General features: G+C 35.1%; 2 protein-coding genes across 4 annotated transcripts; one reads left to right on the forward strand and one right to left on the reverse strand.

Moving 5' to 3' along the window:
* Positions 1-367: 367 nt before the first annotated feature.
* Positions 368-15,486, reverse strand: LOC148844791 (zinc transporter ZTP29). Its single transcript, XM_088955294.1, has 12 exons — positions 14,976-15,486; positions 12,020-12,078; positions 11,639-11,731; positions 11,448-11,537; positions 11,273-11,344; positions 10,519-10,581; positions 8,049-8,105; positions 7,584-7,624; positions 2,692-2,759; positions 2,114-2,170; positions 1,849-1,966; positions 368-755 (listed from the first exon to the last, which is right to left on the reverse strand). The coding sequence occupies exons 1-12, from the start codon at positions 15,037-15,039 to the stop codon at positions 710-712; spliced, it is 828 nt and encodes a 275-aa protein (XP_088811420.1). The 5' UTR covers positions 15,040-15,486; the 3' UTR covers positions 368-709.
* A 3,709-nt stretch (positions 15,487-19,195) lies between these two features.
* Positions 19,196-27,413, forward strand: LOC148844792 (E3 ubiquitin-protein ligase makorin-like). Of its 3 annotated transcripts, none has more exons than XM_088953626.1 (9): positions 19,280-19,757; positions 20,664-20,751; positions 20,838-21,604; positions 21,921-21,990; positions 22,754-22,842; positions 22,934-22,966; positions 23,398-23,492; positions 26,686-26,717; positions 27,220-27,413. In XM_088953626.1, the coding sequence occupies exons 1-9, from the start codon at positions 19,747-19,749 to the stop codon at positions 27,322-27,324; spliced, it is 1,290 nt and encodes a 429-aa protein (XP_088809752.1). In that variant the 5' UTR covers positions 19,280-19,746; the 3' UTR covers positions 27,325-27,413. The 3 variants fall into 3 exon arrangements, 1 of the variants encoding a protein (XP_088809752.1); XR_016101970.1 differs by lacking the exon at positions 27,220-27,413 and adding an exon at positions 20,371-20,472 and having other exon boundaries at positions 19,287-19,757; positions 22,934-22,997; positions 23,398-23,485; positions 26,683-26,840; XR_016101969.1 differs by lacking the exon at positions 27,220-27,413 and having other exon boundaries at positions 19,196-19,757; positions 22,934-22,997; positions 23,398-23,485; positions 26,683-26,840.
* The last annotated feature ends 252 nt before the right edge of the window (positions 27,414-27,665 follow it).

The raw sequence follows: 27,665 nt of genomic DNA on the forward strand, positions 1-27,665 counted from the left end.
AATAAGTGAATATATAACAGGTTCTTGTTATGATGAGAGAATTGGAACCACTCAAATGATCAATTCCTCGATCAACAAGTTTCGGTCCTTCATTTTTAACTTTACCAATTGTGTCTTCAGCCTAGATTTACATTAGAAAGTGAACCATGCATATAACAACCTAAGGTCATTTTCTCCCCTTCTAAAATGTAACTCGAATTGCAAAAGACAGCATCTTCTCCACCCTCTCTTCCATGATTCAAACGAGCTCTCTCCCAAGTGCTAATACTTTTTGCTGGACAACCCAGCATTTTCTCAAGACAGTACAGATGGGTCCGAAGCTGTTCCAACAATAACCACCACCATCATTGAATATTGAGATTCCATATTAAAGGAAAAACACTTCTCACTAGTGGCTTTATTAAGAGAATTTCAAGTCAGGACAAATGATGTGAATAACATTTTGAATAGGCAGTCTTATAAAGAATTAGCACCAGATTTTTGAAGAATATAACAGCTGCACCTCTTTTTTGCTTTCCTTTTTTTCTTCTTTCCCCTTTTTTAGTATATGTACATCCCATTCTATCGATGAGCGATGATGATATCTGCCTTCAGAAAAAGTTGACGGTGATTTGCGCTAAAACAAGTAAGCAGTGGTGGGCATGTCAAGGGCTTAGGTTGGTTGTCTTGGAATATAGAGGTTCTTCAGTCCTTGTCAACAAGTCCACAGCTATAAGCTCATCTCCTTAGGTAAGCTCATTTCAAGAAAATATAAGCTGTGAAAACAGTAAGAGAACTTGTAAGAAATAAAATACTTCAAGTAGGAGAACAATCAGAACATAGGAACTCGCACTACTAAGAAGATGAACCAAATAGGACCTAGTAATGTATCTAAAATCTATACAGTTTGATTCTTTCCTTATCTCCATTAATCCATTTGATCGTAATAAAAGAACTGCTTTATGTGGGCAAAGTACCAAATGCGATCACCTGGCACCCTATGCCACCGGTAGAAAAGGACTGCAACCCTAGGAAAACATGCTAGTCTGCAGAATGCAAAACTGCGGGTTGTCATATGTGTTTACTGAAGCATATTTCCATAAGAAACCTAAATTCTTAGCTTGCAAGCTTCAAATTTTAGATGATCTGTCAGGTATAATACTCTGGATCCCAGCTCCTGGTCTTTAAAGAGTTTGGCAAGATCAGCATCTTGCAGAAAACAATAACTAAAGAAAAAAATCGTTACAGTAACAGTGAATAAGAACTGCATGTTTTTAGTTTTTAGTTATTTCCTGTTATAAAATAAAACAAAAAAATGTGGTGTTCCTGTATAAATTAAAAACAGATTTTCTTCATGGGAAAAATCATTTTCATGGTTTAATTCTGGCCACATGACAGGATTAACTGAAACTTTGGTCTAATTAAACATGCATTAAGATTTAAGAACTATGTATTTATTTCATATATGCATAATATATCTTTTTGGATTGTCACCTTTCTATATTATCATATAACAACACAAGGTTTTTTCAGTATTATATACTTATCGTTTATGTTTTTCATTGACAATCTTAAATCAACAAAAATTTCAGTCAAATTAGACTTTTCACTTAATAATTTCAATTTCTTTCAATCAAAGCTAAACTGAAAACATTACTTGATGTCCCTTATGAAACAACAATAACAATGTTTATCAGGACTATTAGAAACTATGTTCCTGATCACTGGCATTGCAACTATTCCCCAAAGGCCCTTCGTCATGTGGAAGGAAGTTTATAGAACCCGTGATATTTTAGCCGTTTTCATTTATAGTCTTGACATTGAACTGAAGCATTTCAATAGTTTTCTCTTTGTTATGAACCGGAGTACCTTGCAGACATGAAAGCCATTCCAAAGAAAACGGCTTTGACAGCTTGTTTATGTCCTGCATACTCAAATGCCAATGGCAACATCTCATGCAAGGTGAGAAAAGCCATCACTCCACCAACTGCATGGAAAATAAATATGGAAAAACAATGTCAAAGCAATAGACATAATTTTGGTTGTAACTTGAAAAAGAAGACTCAGATTGCAAAAGCAATAGACATAATTTTGGTTGTAACTTGAAAAAGAAGACTCAGATTGCATCTCAAACCTGCTCCAAGCAAGCCCTCCAGAATTTCAGGACTAAGACTGCTTGGGAATAAGTATGCTGCACAAAGGGGAAAAAATATATGTGAATGACATGTGTGCAACTTCTTAACATTCATCAGATAGGGAACCTCCATGAAATGTTCACTATTCACTAACCTAATCTATGTCAGACCTATACCCCCCCCCTCAATTTAATGGAGTTTTTTTCTTTGATCAGGTAATGATTTTATCGGTGATAGTAGGAATATACCGTATATATTTACAATGCTACATAGTCTCTAAAAAATTCATAAATTACTATACTGGAGCTAGAACAAGTGATATTAGTAATTCAAAGTTTGAAACTTTACTTCAAAAGAATGCCCACAAATAAGTGCTTAGTTTGAAATTTCAATACATGACAAGTGCTTTTCGGCTAAGACCTTCCCCATGAATCAAGGCTCTTGGAAAAAGTTACAAGGTAACATTTTATTTTTTTCAAGTAGTAGCATGCTTTTTCAAACAAAAAAAAAAAAAATCAGTAAGAAATTTCCTAAGTACATAAAAGCACATGCATGCACTAAGAACCAATTGGCATACCTACAATAACCACCCCAAGTGGTTCAGCAAAGCCAGATAGTGTTGCCAGTTTGAATGCCTGCCATTTGCTGTAACATGACAACAAGGTACATTTAGATATACCAGATGCAATTCCAAAGGTATATATATACATATATGCGCGTTAACTTTGCAACATAGATTTCTGAAGATCTTTTAAGAAATAATGTATATGGTGCTTCTTGGGGTATCCAAGATGTCACAGGTTCTTCTTCAGGTACTTAAAATAGGTTTAGTAAAAGTCACATAAGATGCAGGGGAGATAGGATGTTGCCTTGATTACAGGGTGAACTGCCACCCATCCTCATTAATAGCTCCTTCTTGGAGCAAGTTACACTATTACAAGTCATCATTGAATTAGGATGGGATCTAGCAGTTAAAAATGTTGCATTTTTGGATGAGTGGGTACCTCAGTAATGGGAGAAGGGTACCTTTATCAAGACAGCTTTGTTTAAGCCTAAGGATATCTTATTCTCTTCCACTCCCCTTGTCTTTTCTTTTTCTTTATCTATTTGTTGTCTTATCTCAGATCAGCTTCAAGAACTACATTCTATATCATAGCTTTTGCAACAGTGAAGATTGATAAACTCCAAAGGTACTTTCTTTGAAAATGGATGAGATAAAACTTCAAAATTCTGCTTGGTTATGTATATGTATCGCAGAAGTCTTGGGGATTTATACTTTGTATTTACAGAAAAAGGCTTGGATGTTTACGTAAAAGGCCTATTTATTTGATGAACAAAGCTCTCTTTAGGAAATGGTTACGAAGAATTTGAGGGTAATAGAGCAGTTCATGGAGAAAGGTAGTTAAGCTAAAATATAGACATTCCTCTGGAAGGGGCAGAAATTTTGTTAATATTACTTGAGGCCTGGGGATGTAGAAAGATGTCATGAAGCATAGGGAGGACTCTTGAGGAGCACGGAGATTGGGATTGGTAATGGAACAAGGGAAATCTTGTCTCTGAATTGGTAAGTGATGCAGCTGTTACAGATTCTTGCACCAGTGGCAATTTCATAATTTTTGGAAAATTCTAATATTAGTGAATCTTAATTTCTTGAGTAGTTATTTTCTAGATTTTTGGGGTTGTAGTAACAGGGTTAATTGTCCTGAAAGGTTAAATCATTAAAGTGTTCCATTAAGATATTTTTGGAATTTCAAAAAGTTGAAGTTATAGGCTCATCAAATTTCTTACATCCCAAGCTTCACAAGTCACAACTTGCCTATTTGGCATGATTTTGGTGTCACTTAAGTTTTTACTTTTTAGTTAGTAGCTATTCAAGAAGATCAAGATCTTATAAATCCAATATAAACTAGTGAAGTTATTGCTAATTTATTGGTAAGATATCAATCAATGATGGAATTTAAGCACTTTTTATTTTGGGGTCTATTTCAGAGTTGCTTCTTATTTGTTTAGATTTAGCAGAATTAGGAGGAATTTATAGTTGTTCTAGGAGTTATGATCTATATTAAGTAGGGGTGCTCACCGAACCATGAGCTCTTTTTTCAAACCGAACCAGTACCACCGGCTTTTGCAATTCCCCAAACTGATACCACCTATTAACCAGTAGACCGATTTTGGTTTTTGACTGGTTCGGTTCTTTGGCTTTTGGTTTTTTATTTTTACGATATATATTATAAATAAATATATAATGTTGTATATAGTATTTTATAAATAATAAATAATATAATATATATATTAAAAATATATACCAGTTGGTTTGGTTAGCTGCCGGTTTTTTCTAGGTTAACTGAAAAACTGAACTGAAACCGTCTTTCAGTTTTTCAAAAATACTGAACCAGAACCAAACTGATCGGTTTGGTTCAGTTTTTCGGTTTTTTATGAGCACCCCTATATTGAAGCACCATTATGAGTTCATCTTAGGTCCAAGGTAAATAAAAGTTGTTTTTGGTTAGTCTTCTAGTTGAGATTGGAGTCTATAAAGAGAGACCTCAGCCCCTACAGTGATTCTATAAACCGAGTCATTGTAAGTCAATTAGAGAGTTAATGGAATAGAAATATTTCTTTGAGATTTACCTGTGGGTAAAAGTGTTTTCTTTACTCTCCTCCTTTTTATTATAATCTCTCCTCCTTTTTCCTTTACGTCCCACATCAGTAGGCTTCTCAACTCTTCCTACCCAGATGTTGGCAGGATAGTGACCTAAAAAGGGGCCTAGGCAACAAAAATTATGGATAAAGTAGCTGGTTTGTTGATTTTTTTCTCCTCCCTGCATCCTCTAAAAGGACTTAATGATTGGGAAATCCAGCACGTATTGATTTTTTTATCAAATCCAGCACGTATTGATCACATCTTTAACTAATGAAAAGTTCTTGTTTTAAAGGAATGAGTTACAAGCACAAACAACAGCAATGGGAAGTGTTCTGTGAAGCTGACAGTGATCCAAACTCTCCTTCATTCAATACACACATTATGTGCGGAGGCACAATATCCACCTGTTGCAACAAAAAAGACATTGGGGTGTAGGCCCAAATGGTATGCGAAATCCGCCCATATGTTGTCCATACAATTTTTGGCATTCTATTTACCTTGTTTATTCTCAGTTGCACATGGACAACAAAACCTTGAGAGACATAATCTAATGATAAAAAAAGGTAGTTTGTTAATTAGGGCTCTATTCAGTTGATTGAGAACAGTGGATTCAGCATGGAGCTTCCATGGAAGTAGGCACAAACTGCCAAACCATGTTAAATCTTGTATTCTCTGTTTGCACTCTTGTCTTTTTGTTTCTTTTTGTTTATTTTGGTTTCCGTCACTACACTAACCTAGGAGAGGACTGAGCTATATGAAGACAAGGAAGATAACAGAAGGTGGTTTGTACTCTCTTTGGTTGCAGGTGGGCTTCCCCTCAAGATGTGGCAGGACTCTTCAACCGAGACTTCTTGAGCCAACCAAAGAAAAGAGGGAAGGTTATGTGGAAAGCTACAAAGGCAGACAATTGTTGGGTGATTTGGGAAGAAAGAAATAACAGAATATTCTTGGGGAAGAGTAGAACAGTGGAGGTGATAGACACCATAAAAGTTAAAGTAGCTCATTGGGTAAAATCTTTGCATATCTTCCAAGACTTCTCAGTCACAGACATTCTAAGATCTTGGACAAAAGTAGCACAATCCTCAAGAGTGAAAGAGAAAGTAAGGATGGAATGGAAACCTCCAGAAGGCAACAGGATTAAACTGAATTTTGATGGAAGCTCTCTTGGAAATCCGGGACTGTCAGGTATTGGAGGAGTAATCGGAAATTCTGTAAGGAGAATATTAGCTTTGTTCTCTGGACTGATTGGCATTGGCAACTCTCTAAGAGTTGAGTTAATGTCATTGCTACAAGCGCTGAAGATAGCTAAGCAGCTAGGACTGAGGCATATTGAGGTTGAAGGGGATTCCAAGGTGATCATCTCTTGGGCTAAAAACAATAGAAGTATTCCTTGGACTTTCAAACAAGTGATAAGGGAAGTGGAAAAAGTTGCAAAGGAGGTAGAGGCTGAATTCAAATGAGTTAGGAGTGCAAATCAGATAGCTGATTATCTTGCTAAACAAGGGGCTTTGAGGCAACAATTGTTTTGGGCTGCAAAGTAAAGTGGGACAGAAATATGTACTAGTGTGGGAGCATTAATCCCATACACAAACTGTAAAATTTTAATATAACCCTAAATTTAAATAAAGTTCTCTTTTGCTGATCAAGAAAAAAAATAAAAAAACAGAAGGTGGTAGCATGAAAAGAAACACAATTTCATGGTCAATTCCTTTCAACTCTTTAAGTGCTTCTTTCTTATCCTATGTTGTGCATTAGATGTACTGTGATGAATACCATGTAAAATGTCCTTCTCATGGACTACTTTGTTAGTAGATTCACCACTGACAGCATTTGTCTTATATTTGTTTTGTATGCATAGAGAATGGAGTAACCGTCAAACATCTCATTCTACAATCTACACTACTATTAGGTGAGAGAAGATTGATCTGATCAACTTTTGGTGTGTGAAGTTTCACAACCAATGCTACTGAATCATGGATGTTAGGTCAGGTGGGGTTCAAGGGTTTCAAGAACAATAAGCTTTATTCAAAGATTTCTCAGAGCACTTCTCAGAGTAAGAGGAGCAAATATACTTCTGACAACAACTCATATTCAGCTCATCAAGCAGCTAACGGGGTGTTTGACCCTGTAACCATTTTGATTTTCCATTCTCATTGACTTCAAAGAGAGCTACCAGATTTAATGGTAGATGGGCAATGCCACTTACCCTTTGTCTAGCATGAAAGTATGGAGGTTTTCTGTACAGCTTCCCTCTTTTCAATGTTTGAATAGTCCCTCTGTAATAGAGTTGGTATATTGTATAGATAATGTATAGTGGACTTCAATGGCTTTTCATCATTTCAAATTTGATTGGGATAGAATGGTCTTTTGATGTATAGACTGTGTACAGTTCATACTATTATCTCAATCTCAAAGGTTAATGTTTTATATGGAATCAGCCTTCATTTATATAAATTCTTATCTTTACCTATCAAAAGAATGTAGTTGGACCTACTATTTCCATTCAAAGAAAAAAAAAAAAAAACAATGTAGTTGGGCCACTATGGTATGGAGTGCACTCAATCTATTTCCTTTAATTATTAACATACTACCTACCATCTACTTAGTTGAGTTTATGTTGTATCTAGAACTTAATAATGCTGGAACTATGTCATCATCACCGGTGTTTTCTAATTTGTCGTTTTAGTAATGTCAAAGTACATAAAAATGTGTAAGAAGTAAAGAACTTAATCACAAAATCAGAAATTGCCCAATGATTTTTGTTCTTGGTTAACACCTTAAGTTTCTGGCCAAAACTTTGGTTAAGAGGTTTAAGAAATTCTTACCTCTGTGTTGCAAAATAGATAGGTAGTGCTACAGCCACACCCTACAAAAGATAAGCTATAGAAATTATGATCACAAAAAAGAGTGATATGGATCATTTTAAATGAAGGGATCAATTCCTCTATTCAGAGAATTGAATATAACTTAAAAGTAATGGCTTGTTTACAAGATCTATAGTAAAATTTTAACATTTCTCTTTGGGCTTTTCATTTCTTTTTCTGCATCTGTTGCACTATTTCTTACATTTTCATAATTGATGTATTGCCTTGTACTATCAACAGTGTAAAGGCACAGTAATAACTAATAACAGCTGACTACCTTAATATCTGGATAACCAAAAAGAAAAAAAAAAAAAAGAAAGGAAAAGTAGTAGAACCAGAGTACAAGGTCTAGCTTAGGACTTAATAAACATACCAAGTCTCCAAAAATAAGATCAACATTTTAGTAACTACTAAGTAACTATGTACCTCTGGGATGTTGTGCAGAGCAATAGCTAATGCTAAGTTAAGACCAACCCGGAGTCCCTAAAATAAAGCACTCAACAAACAAAAAGAGTTAGAACTTACATGTGATTCTTAGTTGTTCAAGGCTAGAAATAAAAATATAATCAGAATTCAAATCATCATATCTGGAAAAGATGGTAAAGTCACTGCTACTTAAACAATAGGCATGTAAACTCGATGATTTAATGCCTTCATCTCAAATAAAAAATATTTTCATATAAGCATTTAATTAATTAAAACAAGGGGAAAACAGAAAAAAGTCTAATACAATATTATTGGAGACTGATTTTGGCACATCCCTGGTGAAATACAAACAAATAAATAAATAACTGAATGTAATGGTAAGTCAAAATATAAGGGTGCTTTTGTCTTTTAAAGCATGTATGCTTTAGGGTATGTATGTAAGAAGAAAGTAGTTTGATCAGGTTTATTAGGTTTTTTTCTAGATAACTCTACTTGTTTCTTGCTTTCTTCCACATGGAAGGTAGATATAGTGTACAAACCATCCATCAGACAGGAGACCCTCTAGTTGGCCATGTATTCACTCCCCAGTCCACATCATCCCTATATACCACCTTGTATTGGAGCTTTCTCCAAGTGATAACAGCCTTCCAAAAGGTTGCAAAACTTCATTTCTAATCGTGCTCCAGAAAAAGGACTTGTTCTAAAAACAAGACATCAGCTTTCATCCTGAAACTTGCCCATGAGTTGAGAGGAGAGGACAACAGGTACCATGAAGATCCCAAGACATATGGATACATATATACACATAGGTTTGTGTGTTGGTCTATATTATGCATATGCATGTGTATATGCCTTCATCTTTGTGTATGCGTTCGTAATATGTGTATGCACATGTTTATGTGTATGTGTATGACAGACATGCACATGCACATAGACAACTCCACCAATATCCTTCATGTCCAAAGCTGAGATAAAGCACAGCTGTCAGATCAGCAGTAGGCAAAGAACTTTGCCAAGCCCTTGTAGATATCAATCCTGAATCATTGTAAAGCTCATGCTAAAGCATTCTCATGAATTTGTGCATGTGCATGTCTGTCATACACATGCACATGTTTATGTGTATGTGTATGACAGACATGCACATGCACATAGACAACTCCACCAATATCCTTCATGTCCAAAGCTGAGATAAAGCACAGCTGTGTCAGATCAGCTGTAGGCAAAGAACTTTTGCCAAGCCCTTGTAGATATCAATCCTGAATCATTGTAAAGCTCATGCTAAAGCATTCTCATGAATTTGACAGAGAAAGAGACTCTCAACAGAATCAAATGGTGAAACAGGCCTTACTTCTATTATTATTACTTTTTTTGATAGTTGACAACATATGATTGGAATAAAGCTTTGACAAGTTGAGTATTTACACATGCAGATATAAGAATACAAATAGGAGTTAATCCATGCAAAAACTCCTTGGAAGATGAGGTGTAGCATCATTTAGCTTAAACAGTTTGTATGTATGTGCTAGAAAACACAGATTTTCAAGAAGATAATTTATTGCTGGAACAGCAGACTGAAACTAGAAAACCAGCTCTTATGACCCTATATACTGTTGAAAAAGTAGGAATAAAGACATGCTGTTCTATGCATTACCAGCCTAGCATAATATTAAGATGGCTCCATTGCCATCTAAAATTCTGACTAATTCATTAATCAATATTGCAAGTTGACCTAGTGAAAAGAAATACACTTTAGATAAATGCATTAACAGGGTAATAACAATACTGCAAATATAGGCAAATGAAAGAACAAATATCGTTTGCATTATTATGTACAAAATAATGCAATGTCTAAGTCCAACTAGTAAAAACTCTATCCCCATGAAGGCAGAAAAAATGCCATTAAGCTGTCAACAAAAGTATAAGAAAGTTAGAAAGGTGTTATACTTTACTAGGCAAAAGAAAAAACATAAAGTACCAATGTGGACAGTGGATCTCAAGTTAAGATAGAGTTTACACCACAAAAATTCATGCCATAATATATGCATTTAACTAAATAAGTTTGTACCTTCATTACTACTAAAACAAAGGAATGAATTAGGTCTGTCCTTATCAAAAAGGAGGAAATGAAGAGGAATTGATATACTTTGTTATGCAAAGAAAGAACATATCACCTAGAATTTTCAAATCCATTTTTTTATACTACAAAAGTCTTGCTATAGTACTTTCCTATTGCTACCAAAAAAATATCTTACTATAGCATATGCCACTGAGAAAGCCATTGCTAATTACACTATGACTTTACTTGAAAACAACTTAATGAAAATTGACTATAACAAAGACCACACCATGACAGACAAACAGAAATAGAGTTACATTTATAAAGATATACATCAGTGAATTCATCTATACCCTTCTATGTAATAAAGTTAATAAATTACTTCACCAAAAAAAAAAAAAAAAGTTAAGGTACCTTGATTGATCCAAGGAACACTGCCATTCCCTCTGGAAAATTGTGCAAGCTTATGCCTACAACTCATAAGAGTCAATTCATCCATCAGACAAGACCCAAAGAAGCAACCTTGGCATGGCAAACTTGCAGAATAGTAAGGCCTAATTTTTAACATATTACAGTTTTCCCCTTTTTTCTTTAAAGTAGTAGTTGGTAATACCTTTCATAACACAACAATTTTACTAAGATATTTCTCACAATAAAATTCTAATATTCTAATTAAGAAAATTTGTATTATAAAGTTTATGAGATGCAAGTGTGGTGGGTTTCCCATCACATTATTCAGTACCACAAGTTTCATTGATAAGCACGGTAAGCTAGTTATGTTTACAACAGTCGTAACAATGACAAATTAATTGTAGTTAATTACAATATTTTAGCCAAATATTAAAGGAAAATATGTTAATTCAGTAACCATACCAAGATATAAATACTTCAATATTTGAGTTGAGATATTGCAATTATATTATTGTTTATGAACTTAACAGTTATTTTACTTTAAAAAGAATATTTTAAGATAAACTACTAGACCTATAAGGATAATATTGTTTTTCATATTAGAGGCATAAGATGAATACATGAATAGTTCACTTAAGCGATCCAAAATAATATAGCTTGGATAATCTCAAGAGCTCCTTTCCAGAGACTTCAGAAGTAACTAAAATTTGTAGCACAGAATATGCAGTATTCGAGTAACAAAAATTACAAACTATTCATTGATAATTCCACTGAATAAAACTTGGCGGTGATGCTTTTTCATTAGATCCTTTCCCCTTTCGTCATTTTTCTAATGCTCCAAACAACAGAGAAATAAAATTTTAAGACGCAAAATCAGAATCTCCTTTTTAGGAGTAACCAACTATAAATGTAGGACAAACTGTCTGACAAACCTTTTTACTTTTCACGTCTACACTAGGAGCTAATGTTGGTTCAGGGATGAAGCTGGCAACAAAAGCAAAGAAAATAACACCAGCAAAGAACTGCATGACACGAAAAACTGAAAACCAATTAACAAAAGAAAAATGGGTGAATCATGTCTCAACAGTAATCCACTTCAAGAATCTGAAGAGGATAAGCTCACCCAAAGATTTCCTTTCAAGAAGCCAATGGAGTTCAAAGCATTATGTGCCAAGTCTAAGAAGGATATGCTCAACATAAGTCCTGCAGCAAAGCCCTGCATGGAGTGTTTGGGTTTTAGAAAATGCTACCATTGATGAAATTTAGACATGGAATTTCAACTTGAACTTGGTGGTCTATGTGTATGTGTGGTAAATAGATTTAAATAACAATTAGACAAATAAAAATAACAAAAAAGAAAACAACCATATTCCCTAATAAGAGTCCTTGCGTCATTCTAACAGAGAACCTCCTCAAGGAACTGTGTCCTTGTTATGTAAGTAACTAGCATTCCAGGGTAATAGGTAGATTGAATTTACCTAAGGAATGAGAGGATTAACTTTACCTGTAAAATCCCAAGCATCTTCAGATTGGGAGCCTGACTAATGATTACAAAAAGTGCACCTGTTTAACATCCAGGACTTGTAATTAAATTGCAGAACTTTTTAGGCATCCATGATTAGTTTCAGGCATTCATTAAAAATTTTAAGGTAATCAGGAAGTCATTATTCCAAGAAAGTTTATCACACAACTATAAATCAATGAATTTGAAGAGAACACAGGTTCAAAACCTCCACTTTAGTGGATGAGTTAACAAGAGAATTGTTCTTAGCCTTGATGGTTTTATGCCCCTCAGAATTCACTTCAAAATGGAAAGGTACATTGCACATGAAGAAAATATAACTGTTATTTAAAATTATTTAATTTTAATTTTTATCTTATATGCACAAGCAAACAAATATATTAGGAAAATTACAAGCAAACAAGTATATAAAAAGTATATATACGTATATGCATAAATATATAAGTACTTGAAACTTGGGTTTTCACCCTTGTAAAAGAAGATAAAGAAACCAATAAATGAAATCTGCATAATAAAGAGGATTCTCACACTGCCTCAGAAAAAATAAAAAACAGAAAATTCGTATCTTGAAAAAAAAATATAGGTACAACATAATCATTTTAGGTTAAAAAACTCTTAGAAGTTTTTAGAGTCCAAGGAAATTATTGGGGGCTGGAGAGTTAATATTGTGATTAAGCAAGCTGTATTAAAAAGTGACATATAGAGGAAGAGAAGCTGCCCTATAAGTACTTCAAAACAAGTAATGCGCTAAAAAGTGTCTGAATACTCATTTTTCTCTGAGGGACACGTAGAGGAAGAGAAAACCTGAACACCAGACAATATTAAAATTGCCTATAAGCAAGGATACTCTATTCAAATATTTTTACATTCAGTACTTTCTAAGCATTCATTTTGTGTTTTACCTTGACTTTATTAACTTCCTTTCCAAAGTTAAATAAAGTTTAGTTTAATTCTTAAAATGATTTCCTTTTTTATTTCCAAGGGAGAATTGATGCTGTAACTTCTTTTTTATAATATTTTATTTCTTTCAGAATTTAAATTTGTATATTACTGTTTATACAATAATATACAAATTGCCTCACCTCGTGTCTTGTGCCCCAATCTCTAGGAAACTATTATGCCTTAGTTGCACTCACTTTTAAAGCACTGCTTATAAGATCATTATGCTCCTTCAACTTTTGTTGTGCTTTGTATGGTTTGTGCAGACAAGGGTTTGGGCGACTTTATAGATTGCAATTCACCACCCAAAGTTATAGGTTGTTGCTATGCAGGTTGCATTTGGATTTTGCAAACCCCAATTCTAGGTTGGCCTGCAGGTTCAGAACTTGGTCCAGTTCAAGCTTTCCTCATTATTTGGTGACAGTGACATTCATTGGACCTTGAATAACCACAAACCATGGTACTCCAGTTTTATTGGTTCCCAACACTTCACTCATTTCCCAGGTGCTCCTCTCTATATCTAAGAAAGAAAGACAGGCAGTCCAAATTGTTACCTGATAAATATAAATTATGGACCAAACCCTGAGAGCAAAAAGGGAAGATCTAAACCAATTCTCCAAGAACTCAAGGTCCACAATCTGAAGCCATATTTGCACAAGTCGTGTAGAAATCTTTGCAAAACAGAACCACTTCCATTTCCATATTTTCTTCCTTGGGATGTAGTCCAATTGCAAATTGCCTCATTCATTCCCTTTATTAAACCTTATGAGATTACCCAGATTACATAAAATCTGCCCAGGTTCTATCATCTTCAGAATTTTCAGAAGGAAATCTGCTTGATTTTAGACAGAAATTATTATAACTTTCTCAATTTGCTTTGTGGCATTTAATAATCTGAGGTATACTTTGTCTCAAGGGTGCAAAAAAAAAGACCTATAACTGCACCAGTAAGGAGTGACTTGGTACAAACAAATGGCTCTAAAAGAGCAAGAGAAAAGCCAGCAAAGACATAGGGTTGAAGCAGTGAGAAATGATCCAAATATGTAAAGTTTGTCTGAGGACATGACCCTCATAGATTGCAATTAAATAATAGGATTAATGTAGCCAACCCCATATAGCTGCAATAAGAATTTGTTGAGTGGAGTTGAATTGAGTTGGTAATTTGTCTTGAGAAACATGCAATTTCTTAAAGGCAAGAACAAAACCAGCTTGGATGAATCCTAAAGGGTAGCCTGAATATATTTATCTTTACAAACATTTTAACTTGCCTTCTTGAAATACTATATTAAAGAAGATAAAAAAAAAATGTAATAAAATTAATTGAATTTGGAAAATTAGTTACAACATTCTCTGTCACAAAACTAGGCAAGCTATACTGACGTAACAGTTTTTCCTCAGAACACGTTCAATAATTATATCATAATCCCTATTTCTGTGGTTCAACCCAAGCCTTTCACTTGAATCAACTTTACCCAATTATATTACTTGAATAAGGATTATCGAATATAACGTGCACAAATCATCAAACACTCAAACTAAAAATAAAATACCAAAAAAAATGAGGCTAGTTTCCACCATATCCATATTCATAAAGAATAAAGTGCAAAGAACAAAAGAAACAAAAAGAAAAACAAATAAAAATTATCCATATACAGCTAAAATATCGTAGAACAAGCAAGTAAATTTTAAGGAAATGAATAGTAAAAAATAATTAGTGCATCGTTCATGATAAAATGTCACCAGTATCACAGAATTCTAAAGAGAACTAATAAAAGTTAATTTATACCCAGATGTCCACTTTGCTAATATTGTACGAGAAAACTGGAAGCAAATAAATCTTCAACAACTATCAAACGAATCATCTAAAGAAACGCCTATGGAAAAAACAATATATGACTCATTTTACATTTTAGAGACGCAAATGATAGAACAAAAGAAACCAAGTTCAGAATTTAGTTATGTAGACAAAATTCACGATTCCAAGCTTTCAAAGCCATACCCATCGACGTGCTCAATCCACCGACGAGGGAGAGAGCAATAGCGACCATAACCTGAGAATCCATGACCAATCGTACTCGAAACTACAAGTTGCAATTTCCAAACCAAACAACCCGCCAGAACAGAGAAGAATATGATCTAGGGTGCTCGTATTGTCTCTAAAACAGGAAAACGAGAAGCAGTAGCGGGCGCAAATACAATCTGCGGAGTTACTTCTCTCTGGGAAGAAAGGCAAAGAGAATGTAACGCACAAACACTAAGAGAAGGCCTGCGATTGAGAGGATAAGTGGTCACCACTCACCAGACTCATCACCATGGCACAGACCTTCAAATAAGTTGTAACTCCTCGATATTTAAGCTGCCATTGACAGTCTCGGGCTCTCAGCTTGAGAGAATTTTTAATGGAGAAGGAAGAGATTGTGTGAAGGGCTTGTCTCAAGTTTCGTTAAGCTTGCTCAGCCAATCTGTACGTTTCATTTTTTCATGTGTATTATTTATTGTATATACCTGCCTTTTCAGGCTCTTTTTTACTTCACCCACATTTGAATGCTGAGAATCTTTGGATTCCTTTTTTGTTATGTTGGAAGTACCCATCAACCATCATAGAAGAATGGATGAATTATGAGCCTTACACGTGGCCTTATTATTCTTTGTTGGAAAAATTCTTGATATCGGCACTTCTAAATTTTTTAAATCGTCAGGTCAGTTAACAAAAACAAAACATGTTCTTGGACTCTGAAAAAAGCAAAAATTAAGTTAGTTTTGCTTAAAAATAAAAAATAAAAACAAATTTTTGAACCATTAAAATAAGGGTTTTTAAAATAAATTTTGAAGTATGTGAATTATACAATTTATCGTAGACAATATTAATATATTATTATTAGATAACTATATGAAAATATGCTTTTGAAACCTGAAATTCAAGAACGTGTTTTAAACAACTATATAATAACATGTTTTCTGTTTTAAGAAACAATCTATTGATGAGATGGTTTTTATTTGTTTTTAAAACCCGCAACAGAGGAAAGCAATCCATGCTGTAGAATGTCCCTGTAGTAAAAGCGAATAACTCCCTTGGTTTTGGTTAGGAATGGCAAAGAAGAGGGGCATTCATTTCCATTGGGGATAGGGAATCCTCCAAATGGAAATATAACAAAATTATGGGGTATTTTTAAAATGAGATAATGGGAATTTTGATGTATTTGAGAAATTAGATTATAGGAATTTAGGGTATTTTAAACGGGATTATAGAATTCAATGGTTTTGAGATTTTGAGAAAAACTTAATGACATTTTAAGAGTTAATAATAAACCTAAAGGTATTTTAATAATTTACCATCGGATTTGGAGTGGGGTTGGGGATTTATATGCCAATTCCATTCCAGCCTCCTATCTAGTTCATGGCAAAAATGTTTTCCCTATCCCTACCTTGTCCCATTTAAGACCAGGGAAAGCCCTCCCCATTCGGGGTGGGACAGGGCAGGGCCTTGGTTCAATAGGGAAAATTGCCGACCCTAATTTTGGTGCTAAATTTGATTATATAATGTTATCATGTCTTTATCTTTATTTGCACACGTATATACAGCATATCCTTGAATTAGTAATAAAAAGGATGTAAAATAATTTTTGTATACAAGTTTCCTTGCAACTAAAGCTTGTGGCATTTAAGCCCTCTTTATATGTAACTTTTCCCAATTACTCCTTTTTATGGCAAATAAAATTTCATTAAAGAAAAAGAGAAAACAAGATAAAGTTCTCTTGTTGTTTGGTCATGTGTTATTAGTTTGAATATTTTTATTGTTCGAGGGAAGAATTTTACTAAAGATAAGCTGGTTTATTATTTTATACTAGTAAAAGTGTACGTGGCAATTTCAAATAATAGTGATGATAATAATATTTTAGTGTTTTTATTAGAATTCATGAAACAAAGAATGGTGATCAAACCATGGTGTACTGATGTATATATAGTCTTTCAAATTAAAGACTTAACTTCAAATGTTCTTATAGTTTCTATAAATGTTTTTAATGTATTGTTGAACTATAGAGTTGGATTTATTAGTTTGTCAACTAGACACGATTTTTAAGTATCTTTTAACCTAAATCACTTTATTGCCAAAAAAAAAAATCATTGACTTGGTCAAACAACCAAATAAGGTCCTTATTGGTTGAACTACTAATTTATTTAACCAAGAAAATGGATTATGGTTAAGACATTCATATTATTTTTGGTATTTTTAGCCATTTTTATCTTTACTAACAATAATTCTCATTTTTAAATTTAAAGATTTTTGTCTAATATGAAGAACATATAATATTAATGCATGTTCAATCTTTTTTATAAAACTAATGAAAATTATATATTCTTATTTTTATTATTTAATAAAATTTACTTATTTACCAAGAGTAAATGCAATTCCAATATATTGTTTGATATTGGTTTTTAATTTTATGGTTAAATCAATTGATTAGATTGATAAATTGACCATCTAATTCAAGATTGTAGATCTATTTATCACTAAATTAAGCCACTTGCCTATGGTGACTTAGCTAACCAAATCATTAAATCATTTGACATAGCTAGCGAAATCATGTGTTAGATATATGCTTTTTTATAAATTTTTCTTCTATTTTATATCCAATTTCATCATTAATGAAAATAATTATCATTTATCACACTTTTTTAATATATATTATTATAGAATGTATCAAAATTTATATGCAATTTTATACATTTCTATAGTTTCATATATTCTATCATTTAATTATACCATCATGTGTTGCTCCATTTGTTATGTACAGTTAAACCACTAATCCACCACTTGGATGAAAAACTACTTTGTTTTTTTCGGTTGATTTTCACATTTATTTAATATTATGCCATTTTTGCAGGTTGGCATGGAATTTTTTATATGGTGGGTCATAATGGAAATTTCCTTATATTTTATATATTAATATTGTTATGATACTTAAACACACACATAGGTGTCAAGCCCATGGGCCTTAAAGGTCGAGGCTAGCCTAGGGCATAGGCCATACTTGGCATGGCATGGTATTGGAGGCCAGATCTGCTCCTCACACCTGGTGCCTCACACGCACATCCTATCAAAGAACATCTACCGCATTTATTGATTATTATTCACGGGAGATATTCCCAATGCATGGTGGATGTGCCTGTGAGGCACCTATTTGTGAGGAGCAGATCCCGTCACACAATATTGTAGCACACAAGCCATGAGGATCCGTGGGTGACCCAACCCGTTTTACAACACCACTATGTCTTAATCTATACGTAGAAAAACTAAACCACCCTCTACATGTAACAAGTGCAGCTTTGAAAAATGGTAAATTACAAATAGGTATCTCATACTTTTGGGGATAATAACATATAGGTACCTTAAACTTTTAATTATAACATTTGAGTATCCTAAATTCTTAAAAGTAGACATTTGAATCCGTTTGATAGTACTCGATTAGTTAAACATCATATGGTGTCAAAACTACCCTTCTAGGTCCCTAGATGAATTAAAAAATCTATAAGTAGGGTTGTTCATAAGAAGGCCCAAAGCGACCAACTCGGACCGATCCAACTTAAGTCGGTCGGGTTTTCATTAGCACTGGTCGGTTTCGAATTGTGTAAATTCCTAAACTGATGATTCGGGTCGATTTTGGTTATCACATAAGAAAACTGAAATCGACTCGAACCGAACCGACTTAGTTCCTAGTTCAAACATGAAGTTCCAAAGCCCATTAAGCCACTTAGTTTTTGAATGGTTGCAAAAAACTTTGGATTAGTGAATAGTGATTAATGAACAACTTTTGTGATTAACTTTTCATTTAAATTTTATGATAGGAGATAGCTGAAAATAATATTCAATTTATGATTATTTTTAAAATTAGCAAGATTTTATCACAATGATGAACTTAGAACCGAAACCGACCCAACCCGATTCGAACCGACTAGATCGATTTTGCTTAACACTAAATCGGTTTCAATTTTTATATCAGATAATCTGACCAGGTCGAATCGATTGGAAAAACCATAATAAACCAATCCAACCCGACCCGTGAACAGCCCTAACTATAAGTTAATTATAGTTAAGCGAGACCATACAAGTTTAATTGACAAAAGGGTTATTTTGGTATTATATAATATTTAAGTAACGGAATAATAGTGGATGGACACAAAGTGTCTATATTTTTAAGAGTTTTCGATTGAAAGCTGGGGGCGTCCATCTATCACAGTAGCTCGAAAGTACGAAGGTGTATGAATCTTCCCTTTAAATTACCCTTGAAAAAAAGAATGATAATGGTTGAATTCCCGTGGACGTGGTTTCAACAAATAAAAAATCACGACAACGGCGCTCGCTCTCTGCACGGCCGAACCCAATGGCGCCTGGCGTCCGTACACCTCATATGGAAAGCATGGAGCTCTGAAGGACCATGCCCTCTGTTTCATTCGTAACTACGAAAAAACCACGCCACGCCGACGCCGACGCCATACATAATTTTGCTTCCGATTTCCGAAACATCAGAAAATAGGGGCAAATTCGTATTTATCGCGTGAATTGGATGGCCACGGTGTTATCTCCCTTAGAAATGAACCACCAAAAACCCTAGAAAGCACAGAAGGAGGATCAACCGATCAAACTTCGCTTTCAATTTCGACGCCATCAATTTCGTTTGGTCTCTCGCTCCCCCTTTTTCTCCCCTTGGTTTTGGATTTGCTGTGAAAAGTCGAGAAATTCGATTTGCAGAAACATTTCCCCGTTCGCCATGTCGAAGCGGTAATGCTTTCTTCACTTTTGCATTATCTAGCTGAAACGGAGCTTACTCATTTATCTAGGGTTTTATTTTTTTTCCCGAAACTCATAACTTTTTTTTTATTTTCTTGTATTGCTTTTCCTCTTTTCTTTTAAATTATTTGATGATTGTTGGATGAAATCTTGGTTGAGAGGAAAACTGACTGGAGTCTAGGTGTGGGTATTTTAGGAAATTCGGAACAAGGAAATAGGTGTGTTACGGTAGGGCCTGTTTTGTCTCGTGGGTTTCATGAATTCAGGGTTTTAAGCTTGAGAGTTATTTAGAATTCCTGTTTGAGAGACAATAATACTTGTATTCTTTCTTACTTCAAGAATTTGGTTTTAGGAGATTCGGAAACAATTGAAGATTATGCATTTATCAAAAAAAAAAAAAAACAATTGAAGATTATTTCAAGATTTAAATCCGTCAATTGAACAAGAAATTATTATTATTTTTTTGGGGGGAGGGGGGCGCTCAAAACACATTCTAAGAATTGATTCTTAAAAATTTTAGCTTAAAAAGATTCGTTTGTTGGTTCAAAACTCATCCTTCAATCAAAAAATTATTTGTCTTGATTACTTGGAGTATATTATGCAGAGAAAGGGAGAATCATCAATCACCTTCAAAAGCTGGTTACAGTAGCCGGCTTCTACACCTAAAACAGTCTGCGGATTATATGAAAAGGCCATTCTTTTGAATGTAAAGAAGTCCTTAAGTTCCAACACCAAAATATTTGCAACATTTTACAATTGTGCCTTTAGCAACTTTGCTCTATTTTTCATTGTCAGGCCCCACAGGCTACTTAAATTTCTCCACACTTCTCACGTATCTCAAATTTATCATTTTTTTTACATGTATCTTCTTTTATTTCATTATATTAATTCCTTCAGGATTCTTTGCAAGTTCTTTGCACATGGAGCATGTCTAAAAGGGGAGCACTGTGAGTATTCACATGATTGGAGGGACCAAGCAAATAATGTAATGTCTTTGTTCTGTTTACATTTTCCAAATATTTGTAGATGCATGGTATCTTTCCTTATCGTTTCTTTTTGTTGTAACGATAGGTGTGCACCTTCTATCAGAAAGGAGCATGCTCTTATGGTAGTCGATGCAGGTATGAACATGTTAAAATTTCTCGTCTGCAACATTCGGTCTCATCATCATCAACAAATTCTCATCAACATTCTTCTAGAATTACATCAAGTGGGGAAACCGCTTCGGTCCCGAGTTTTCCTGCAGAACTTTCATCTTTGAGTAGACCCTTCTTTCCTCCTGGTAAACCGGCTTGGAGTCATGTTTCAGGAGATTATAACTTCCCAGACAATGAAAATGATAGGGAATCTGTAATTGTTAGGCCTGCTGACCATTCTATTTGTTCATTTGCTGCTGCTGGTAATTGTCCTCGTGGGGAAAAATGTCCACACATACATGGGGACTTATGTCCCATTTGTGGAAAACATTGCTTGCATCCTTATAGGCATGATGAAAGAGAGGAGCACATGAAGATGTGTGAAAAAAAGAAAAAGCACCTTGAGGCATTGAAACGCAGCCAAGAAATTGAGTGCAGTGTGTGCCTAGATCGTGTGCTTTCAAAGACCACAGCTGCTGAACGGAAGTTTGGATTATTATCAGAATGTGATCATCCGTTCTGTATATCCTGCATAAGGAGTTGGCGTAGTAGTTCACCAGCTTCTGGCATGGATGTTAATACTGCATTGAGAGCCTGCCCAATATGCCGCAAGCTTTCATATTTTGTCATTCCAAGTGTCATTTGGTATTCCACAAAAGAAGAAAAGCAGGAGATTATCAATGGCTATAAAGCAAAACTCAGGTACCATAATAATTGTATAGATTTATTTAATTGGTAACTGAAAACTATATTTATTGAGAAAAGAACAAAGAATGTATATATACAATGATGGCAGCCATCTCCAATTTGATCTCACCCCCTTAATTATGGTGGCAGTGGGATTTAATCTAAAGTCTTTGCTACAGCAAGCTAGAGACCTTACCAACTGAGCCACCATCAGTTGGTTAAATAATAATTAATTGATTAATTACTACTACCTTTACCCCTTCCCCATATACGACTCATTATTCTGGGTGTTACTAATTGATTTTGGAACTAAACTAGCTTCTTTTTGCAGGTCTATTGATTGCAGATACTTTGACTTTGGAAATGGCACATGTCCTTTTGGGACTAGTTGTTTCTACAAGGTATATTGATTGCAACAAGAAACTCATAGTTGATATTGCCAAAGCATATTCACATGTTTCTTATTTTGAATGTAATCATTGTTTTGCATTCTAAATGCCTCCTTGCTCTTGCATGTAATGTTAAGCTGTTTAGTTTTTCTAGTAAATTTCTGTTGTCTTTTCTATCTGATGGATACGGTTGAATAAGTTCTTGTCAGCATGGGTTCACTTCCTTTGGTCTAATTTTTTCTCTCTTGTGGTTGAATAGTCTTCTTGTAGCCTCATTTCGAGGCTTCTTTGATTAAGCCCTCTTGTACTGGCTTTGTGCCTGTACTCTTTGTTATTTTCCTGACATAGATATACTGAATTGCCCTTTTTGCTTGCAAGTCTCCTTATTGCCCTTTTAAAACATAACTTCCTAATCATTTCTGTGTTTGTGATGTCATAACTGAGATGTAAACTTTCTTGAAGGTGCGGGCATTCTGTGATATGATCAATTCATTGACTTTAGTGTATGTTATATGATGAATTAACAATTTCTTTTAACTATCCAACCTTGTTGTATCATGAAGATTGTGTAAAAATTTTTAGTTGAAAATGAACTGGGTTGGCAGAACCAATGGTGGCTTACAGTCCTAGAATGAATGAAATTGCATTACTCCATTAAAGCTCCATTGATCTATTGTCAGGAACAAATTTGTATTTGTATCTAGTGCTAGGTTTGATTTTCTTATATATTGGTCCTTAAATTGAAGTTTTGTTGCATGGATTTTTCTATTTGCAGCATGCTTTTCGTGATGGTCATCTGGAAGAAGTGGTTCTGCGGCATCTTGGAGCTGAAGATGGGAACACAGTCATTGCAAAAGATATTAGGTTTGTCCTACACCATGATCTTGTTATTTGGAATCAATTTTTTGGCAGGTTCTTGGTTCTTTCATTTCACATTTTTCCTGTGCTTTTTTAGGCTCTCTGACTTCCTTGGTAGCTTGCATTTGAGGTGAGCGCTGCTTGATTGAAAGGCTTTAAGCGTAAGTTCTCAATTTCCCCAAAAATCTTGATTTTTTTTTAATGCTTCAATACCACAATTAAGAGGTGGTGTATTTAATCTGGGATTAATCATCCTAAATAAAAGAGAAAAACAGAAGTTTGCTTCATTTAGGATGTAATTAATATCGTATTATTTACACCATCATAAACTTATGATGGCAATATGAGCCTTTGTTTATTATGGCATTTTCTGGGGTAACCAGTTCTGTATTTGTGGCTAAGAAGTCAGTGGCCTAGGCTAAGCCTCTACTTATTTGGATTCACATGGTTCTTCTAATCTGCAGGTTCCTGTTTATTGACTAAATGCTTGCCTTCTAAAATCCTACATTATTATTTTTTTCCACTTTCTCTGATTTTGGTGTCTATATTGACATTTGACAGGATGTTTATTGTTAGCAAGCAACTACATGTGACTTCAAGGCCCAAAAAATTTGTCTTTTTCCCATGCTGTACTTCACTTCTTTGCAAGGTTAGATGCTCATTTCGAAGACTACAAGATTATTAGTCTACTTCAACATGGTTGAAATCCTAAGCCATGCCTGAGGTGACGGGGCTTTTTTATTTCCTTGAGGCATTTAATCTGCAGTTAAGAAAGAATAATCGAATTATAAAGTATTTGGAAAATACACAATTCGGAAACTTCCAACAAAATATAAATGGTCTATCTGTTTACCTCATAAATACTCCAATGGCCCTTGTCTTGGGGTTGGAAGGGTCCATTAGAGGTCCAAAATGGGCACTGACATATGTTCCTTCACATACCTTCAATTGCTTGATAGCTTATCTATTTTGGAGCCAGTGCTCCACAGAGTGTACAATAACCTAATGAGAAAATATCCAATGAACACATACAGGTGCAATTAAATATTGTATTAATCAACAAAAAAGGAGTAAAAAAGAATATGTTTAATTAAAGGTGTGCAAAAGGAGCAGCAAACTTAATAGGCTCTGTGACAGAAATATCCACTATCACTTCTTTGCTGAGAAAGTAGTCTGTAGTTTATATTTTTCTGGTTTGTTCATCTAATATGCCTGGGTCTAGTGTATTTAAAGGGGTTACTTTTTTTTTTTGATAAATAACAATGACTTTTATTAAGAGATTTAAAGGGGTTACTTTAGCCCATTTGTTGTAATCTTACAGTTATTCTAAGTGGAGAGCATATTGATAGTGGCCTGGCTGATTGGGAGAGTAACTTTTCTCCCTCATTACCACCTCTCTTACTCTTATTTTGATTGTTCTTCTCTTCCCTTTTCAGTTATTTTCTCTTCCCTCTTTCTTGTGCACCTAGAACAGAGTTCATTCTTGATGTTGGTCCTTGAATAAGAGGGGGGGGGGGAGTTTCCAAATTGGACACTGAAGTCTTACAATAGTCTGATGACATGAAGTTATCTGTCAATGTTATCTTCTCCTTTAGTTCAACTCCATTTCCTCGAAAAAGAGAAGAGGGGGGGGGGATCCCACATAAAATTGTTTCGGACATGGATGTTGGTGAGCAAGAGGCCCAGTGGTGTGGTTTGGTAACTTCTGCGGTGGATACGTCTATTTGGACTCCCACTACATGTGTCGAGTTTGGTGACCTTCAAGGAAGTTGCCAATGCCCTTGGCTGTTTCATCGCTGTCGACTCGGCAAATCTTGAATGGAAACTGTGTTAGGATGCGTATTTGGTGTAGGTCTCTTGCCAAGATGCCAAAAAATATGGAGATCATTGTTAAGGGTTCTAGGTTCATGAGTGGCTGTTGAAGATGAAGCTAGTTCATTGAGAAAGCTTCAGCCAGTTGCGGCTCTATGTTCAAGCAAGATTTTCTGAGTTGCAATAGGTGGAGGTTAAAGTGGCAGAGAAATCAGAACCTGTTTCTTGCCTCAAAAGATTAAGACAGCTATCTACTGCCTCTGATTCGCAGGCGAAGGAGGTGAAGTTGTTTAATGTTTCAGGTGCAGGTCAGTTAGCTAATTTGGATCAAGTAAATGGGTATGGCTTAAAGTCGGAGTGGGGGGTGGGGGGAGTAACTAGTTGCAGTGGGCCCAAAAAGTGAAGCCCAGTCACCCCCTCTTTGTTGCTTAAAAATGGTGGGCTGGTCTAAGTGATGGTCCAACCACGAGAGTCTCTGAAATCCATGTTGGTTTTCCAGAAGCTCAAGCCAAGTAGGTGTTTGGTACCATTGCCATTTTTATCAGAAAAATACTGCCAGGTCAGCTCCAAGTAGGTGCTTGTTGCAATGGAGACACTTGTTTTTTGAACCGTTTAAAGTGAAGTGGTTGGACTTTCACTTTTCTTGGTTATGTGAAACCACATTTTGGAAGAAACATCAAAATGACATTTCTTGGAATGGCAAACCCCGACCTATGCTACAGTAAGTACCCTTTGAATTGTGATAGATTTCCGCACCTGTCATTATTCACACAGCTGTAGAAAGTAGAAACGTATAAAAATTTTTGAGGTGGAGGAATCTATAAAAAACCCCTTTATCTTATGTGGTGCCTAGCTGTCATAATGAAATAGTAAAAATGTGCACTGGGTTATGTGCATAATGCCACCCACTTTTCTGTTTCTCGAGAAATTCCATACAAATGGTACCTGAGAAAACGACAATGGTCCCAAACATACCCTAATTCAAGGAAGTTTCAGTTGGGTGAGTTGTAGGTTCAAATGGTTGAAGGTAGTGAGGAATTAGATTGGTCAGTTAACAGTCTGGACTGCATTTCTGGTTGTAGGAAAGCGAAGATATTAGCTGAGTTCTATGATGACATAGTTGTTAAAATCCACAGCAAAGGAGCTTGTAGAAGGTGCAGTAGGGGACATGGAGGCAGGGGTAGGAAAGTGTCATTAGGCAGGTAGGGGCCGGCCCAGGCCTTTTTTGGGTCTTTATGGTTCCGAGGTTTTCTTCTAATCTGTTAGGAAGGTTTTTTTGGGCCTGTGGGTTTTGGTTGTCTTTGTTATTTTCCTTATTGACTCCTAGAGCAGTGTGATTACACATTCTTTGCTTTTCTCTTTCTTAATTTAATTTACCTTACCTTTCTCCAATAGAAAAAAAAAAAAATTGAAGACAAATTGAAAATTCCTAGACTCAACTTTATGACCCACATCATAAGCACTGACAATGTACAATAATGCCTTCCCACTACTTGTCAAAAAAAAAAAAAAAGCCTCCTGCCTCCCCACCCCAGCTCTAGCTAAACTGTCTTTCACCTAATTGAGCTCTCTGGGTCCATCTATTATAGTATCAGTTTATCGAGTTCAGATCTGCGCCCCACGACGTCCCACAGCGCATCCCTGCCTTGTATCGGGAACATCTCCCGATGATGACATTATCAGATCTGGTACTATCATTGGGAGATGTTCCCAATACACGGAGGGGATGCGCTGTGGGACATTGTGGGAACTCCAGTTTATCACTATCTCCTCTGTTCTCTATAATCTGCCAAAGAAACCACTAAACCTAGAAAAAACATTTGTATGAAAGTAGGTCCGCATATTTTTCCTCTTCGTTTTCCCCCAAATAAATTCTCTTTGAAACATAGCATGGCGCTTGTGTGCTTATGTTATTTCCAAGTATACATTTAATTCTGATTGTGATATTGGTTTTTTCAGTCTTCTATGAAATTCTTGATGTCTTGTTTCTTTTTGAAAATTCTTTCTTGCTAATCTGTTGACTCTGTCATACAGAAGTTCTTGCGGGGAGCCAAACAACGGACTTGAAGGTGCAGTCATAAGAATAAAGTGCATTCATTATTAAACAAAAAAAATATATATATCTATATGTGAGAAAAAGGGTTAAAAATGGATGAAGATTGTACATATTTTTGAGAACTTATGTTTGTTGCATGCGGTGGTTCCCCTAAAATAGCACTAGAAGGATTCAAAATGATGGGTGAAGTGGGTGATTATTAGACAACCCCATCTACTCATCATCACTACATTAGAAGCTGTACATAGATTGATATGCTTTTGGATGTGGGATTTATATCAATATTGCATGATATGATGTGAGGCCGAAAAAATTATTTGAAATTGTATGTGTACATATATAGATTCAAGAAATAAAAATACCAAAAAAAAGGGGTCTTCCAGAGATTCTGCCATTGTACGCATCTGGGTTTCGATAGTTTTTTTTTTCGCAGGTTAAAATGAATCCCAATTTGAAATCTTTTAAATTAAATGTCAATGCTGATATATATTTTTTTTGTATTCGGTGCATGGCAGTTAATAACTTCCTCCCTGACCCCTTTTTCCCGAAGTGCTGATTGCGGGATTCTATTTCGCGGTGGAACAAACCAGCTAACACACCTAGGAATCAGTCCTCAGTAATGTGATACATGCTGAGAAGTTTTACAAGCACTAGACGACAGGTAGAGATGCGTTGGGACTTAAATATGCTTCATCAAGGAACTGAAAAAGGATGTACTTAAGTTTACCCTTTCGAGCTCTCTATCTTTACTAGGTTACAGGTTTTTAAAGTTCAATTCTAACGTCGTTATTGAACAAATTTCCCATAATCTCTCTTGGTTCGTCTCTTCTCTGAGTCTCTCACCAGGCACCCCCCACCCTCATCCATCGACTCCTTTACCCAATCACATTGACATGTTAAGGGTTTCAACCAAAGGTGGATAAACGGGCCATCTGCCTGAGTCCACATCACCTGGACCTGA

Source organism: Nelumbo lutea, chromosome 7 (assembly GCF_056320005.1).
Source record: "Nelumbo lutea isolate HS-2025 chromosome 7, American lotus-T2T, whole genome shotgun sequence".
NCBI lineage: Eukaryota > Viridiplantae > Streptophyta > Magnoliopsida > Proteales > Nelumbonaceae > Nelumbo > Nelumbo lutea.

Coding starts and splice junctions, on each gene's coding strand:
- LOC148844791 (XM_088955294.1), bottom strand. CDS start 15,039: ATGGATTCTCAGGTTATGGTCGCTATTGCTCTCTCCCTCGTCGGTGGA. Junction 11,345..11,447: donor TAGACGTGAAAAGTAAAAAG/GTTTGTCAGACA, acceptor TTGGAGCATTAG/AAAAATGACGAAAGGGGAAA. Junction 8,106..10,518: donor TGTTCCTTGGATCAATCAAG/GTACCTTAACTT, acceptor GCTTTATTTTAG/GGACTCCGGGTTGGTCTTAA.
- LOC148844792 (XM_088953626.1), top strand. Junction 22,843..22,933: donor GTCATTGCAAAAGATATTAG/GTTTGTCCTACA, acceptor GTGCTTTTTTAG/GCTCTCTGACTTCCTTGGTA. Junction 22,967..23,397: donor CTTGGTAGCTTGCATTTGAG/GTGAGCGCTGCT, acceptor GACATTTGACAG/GATGTTTATTGTTAGCAAGC.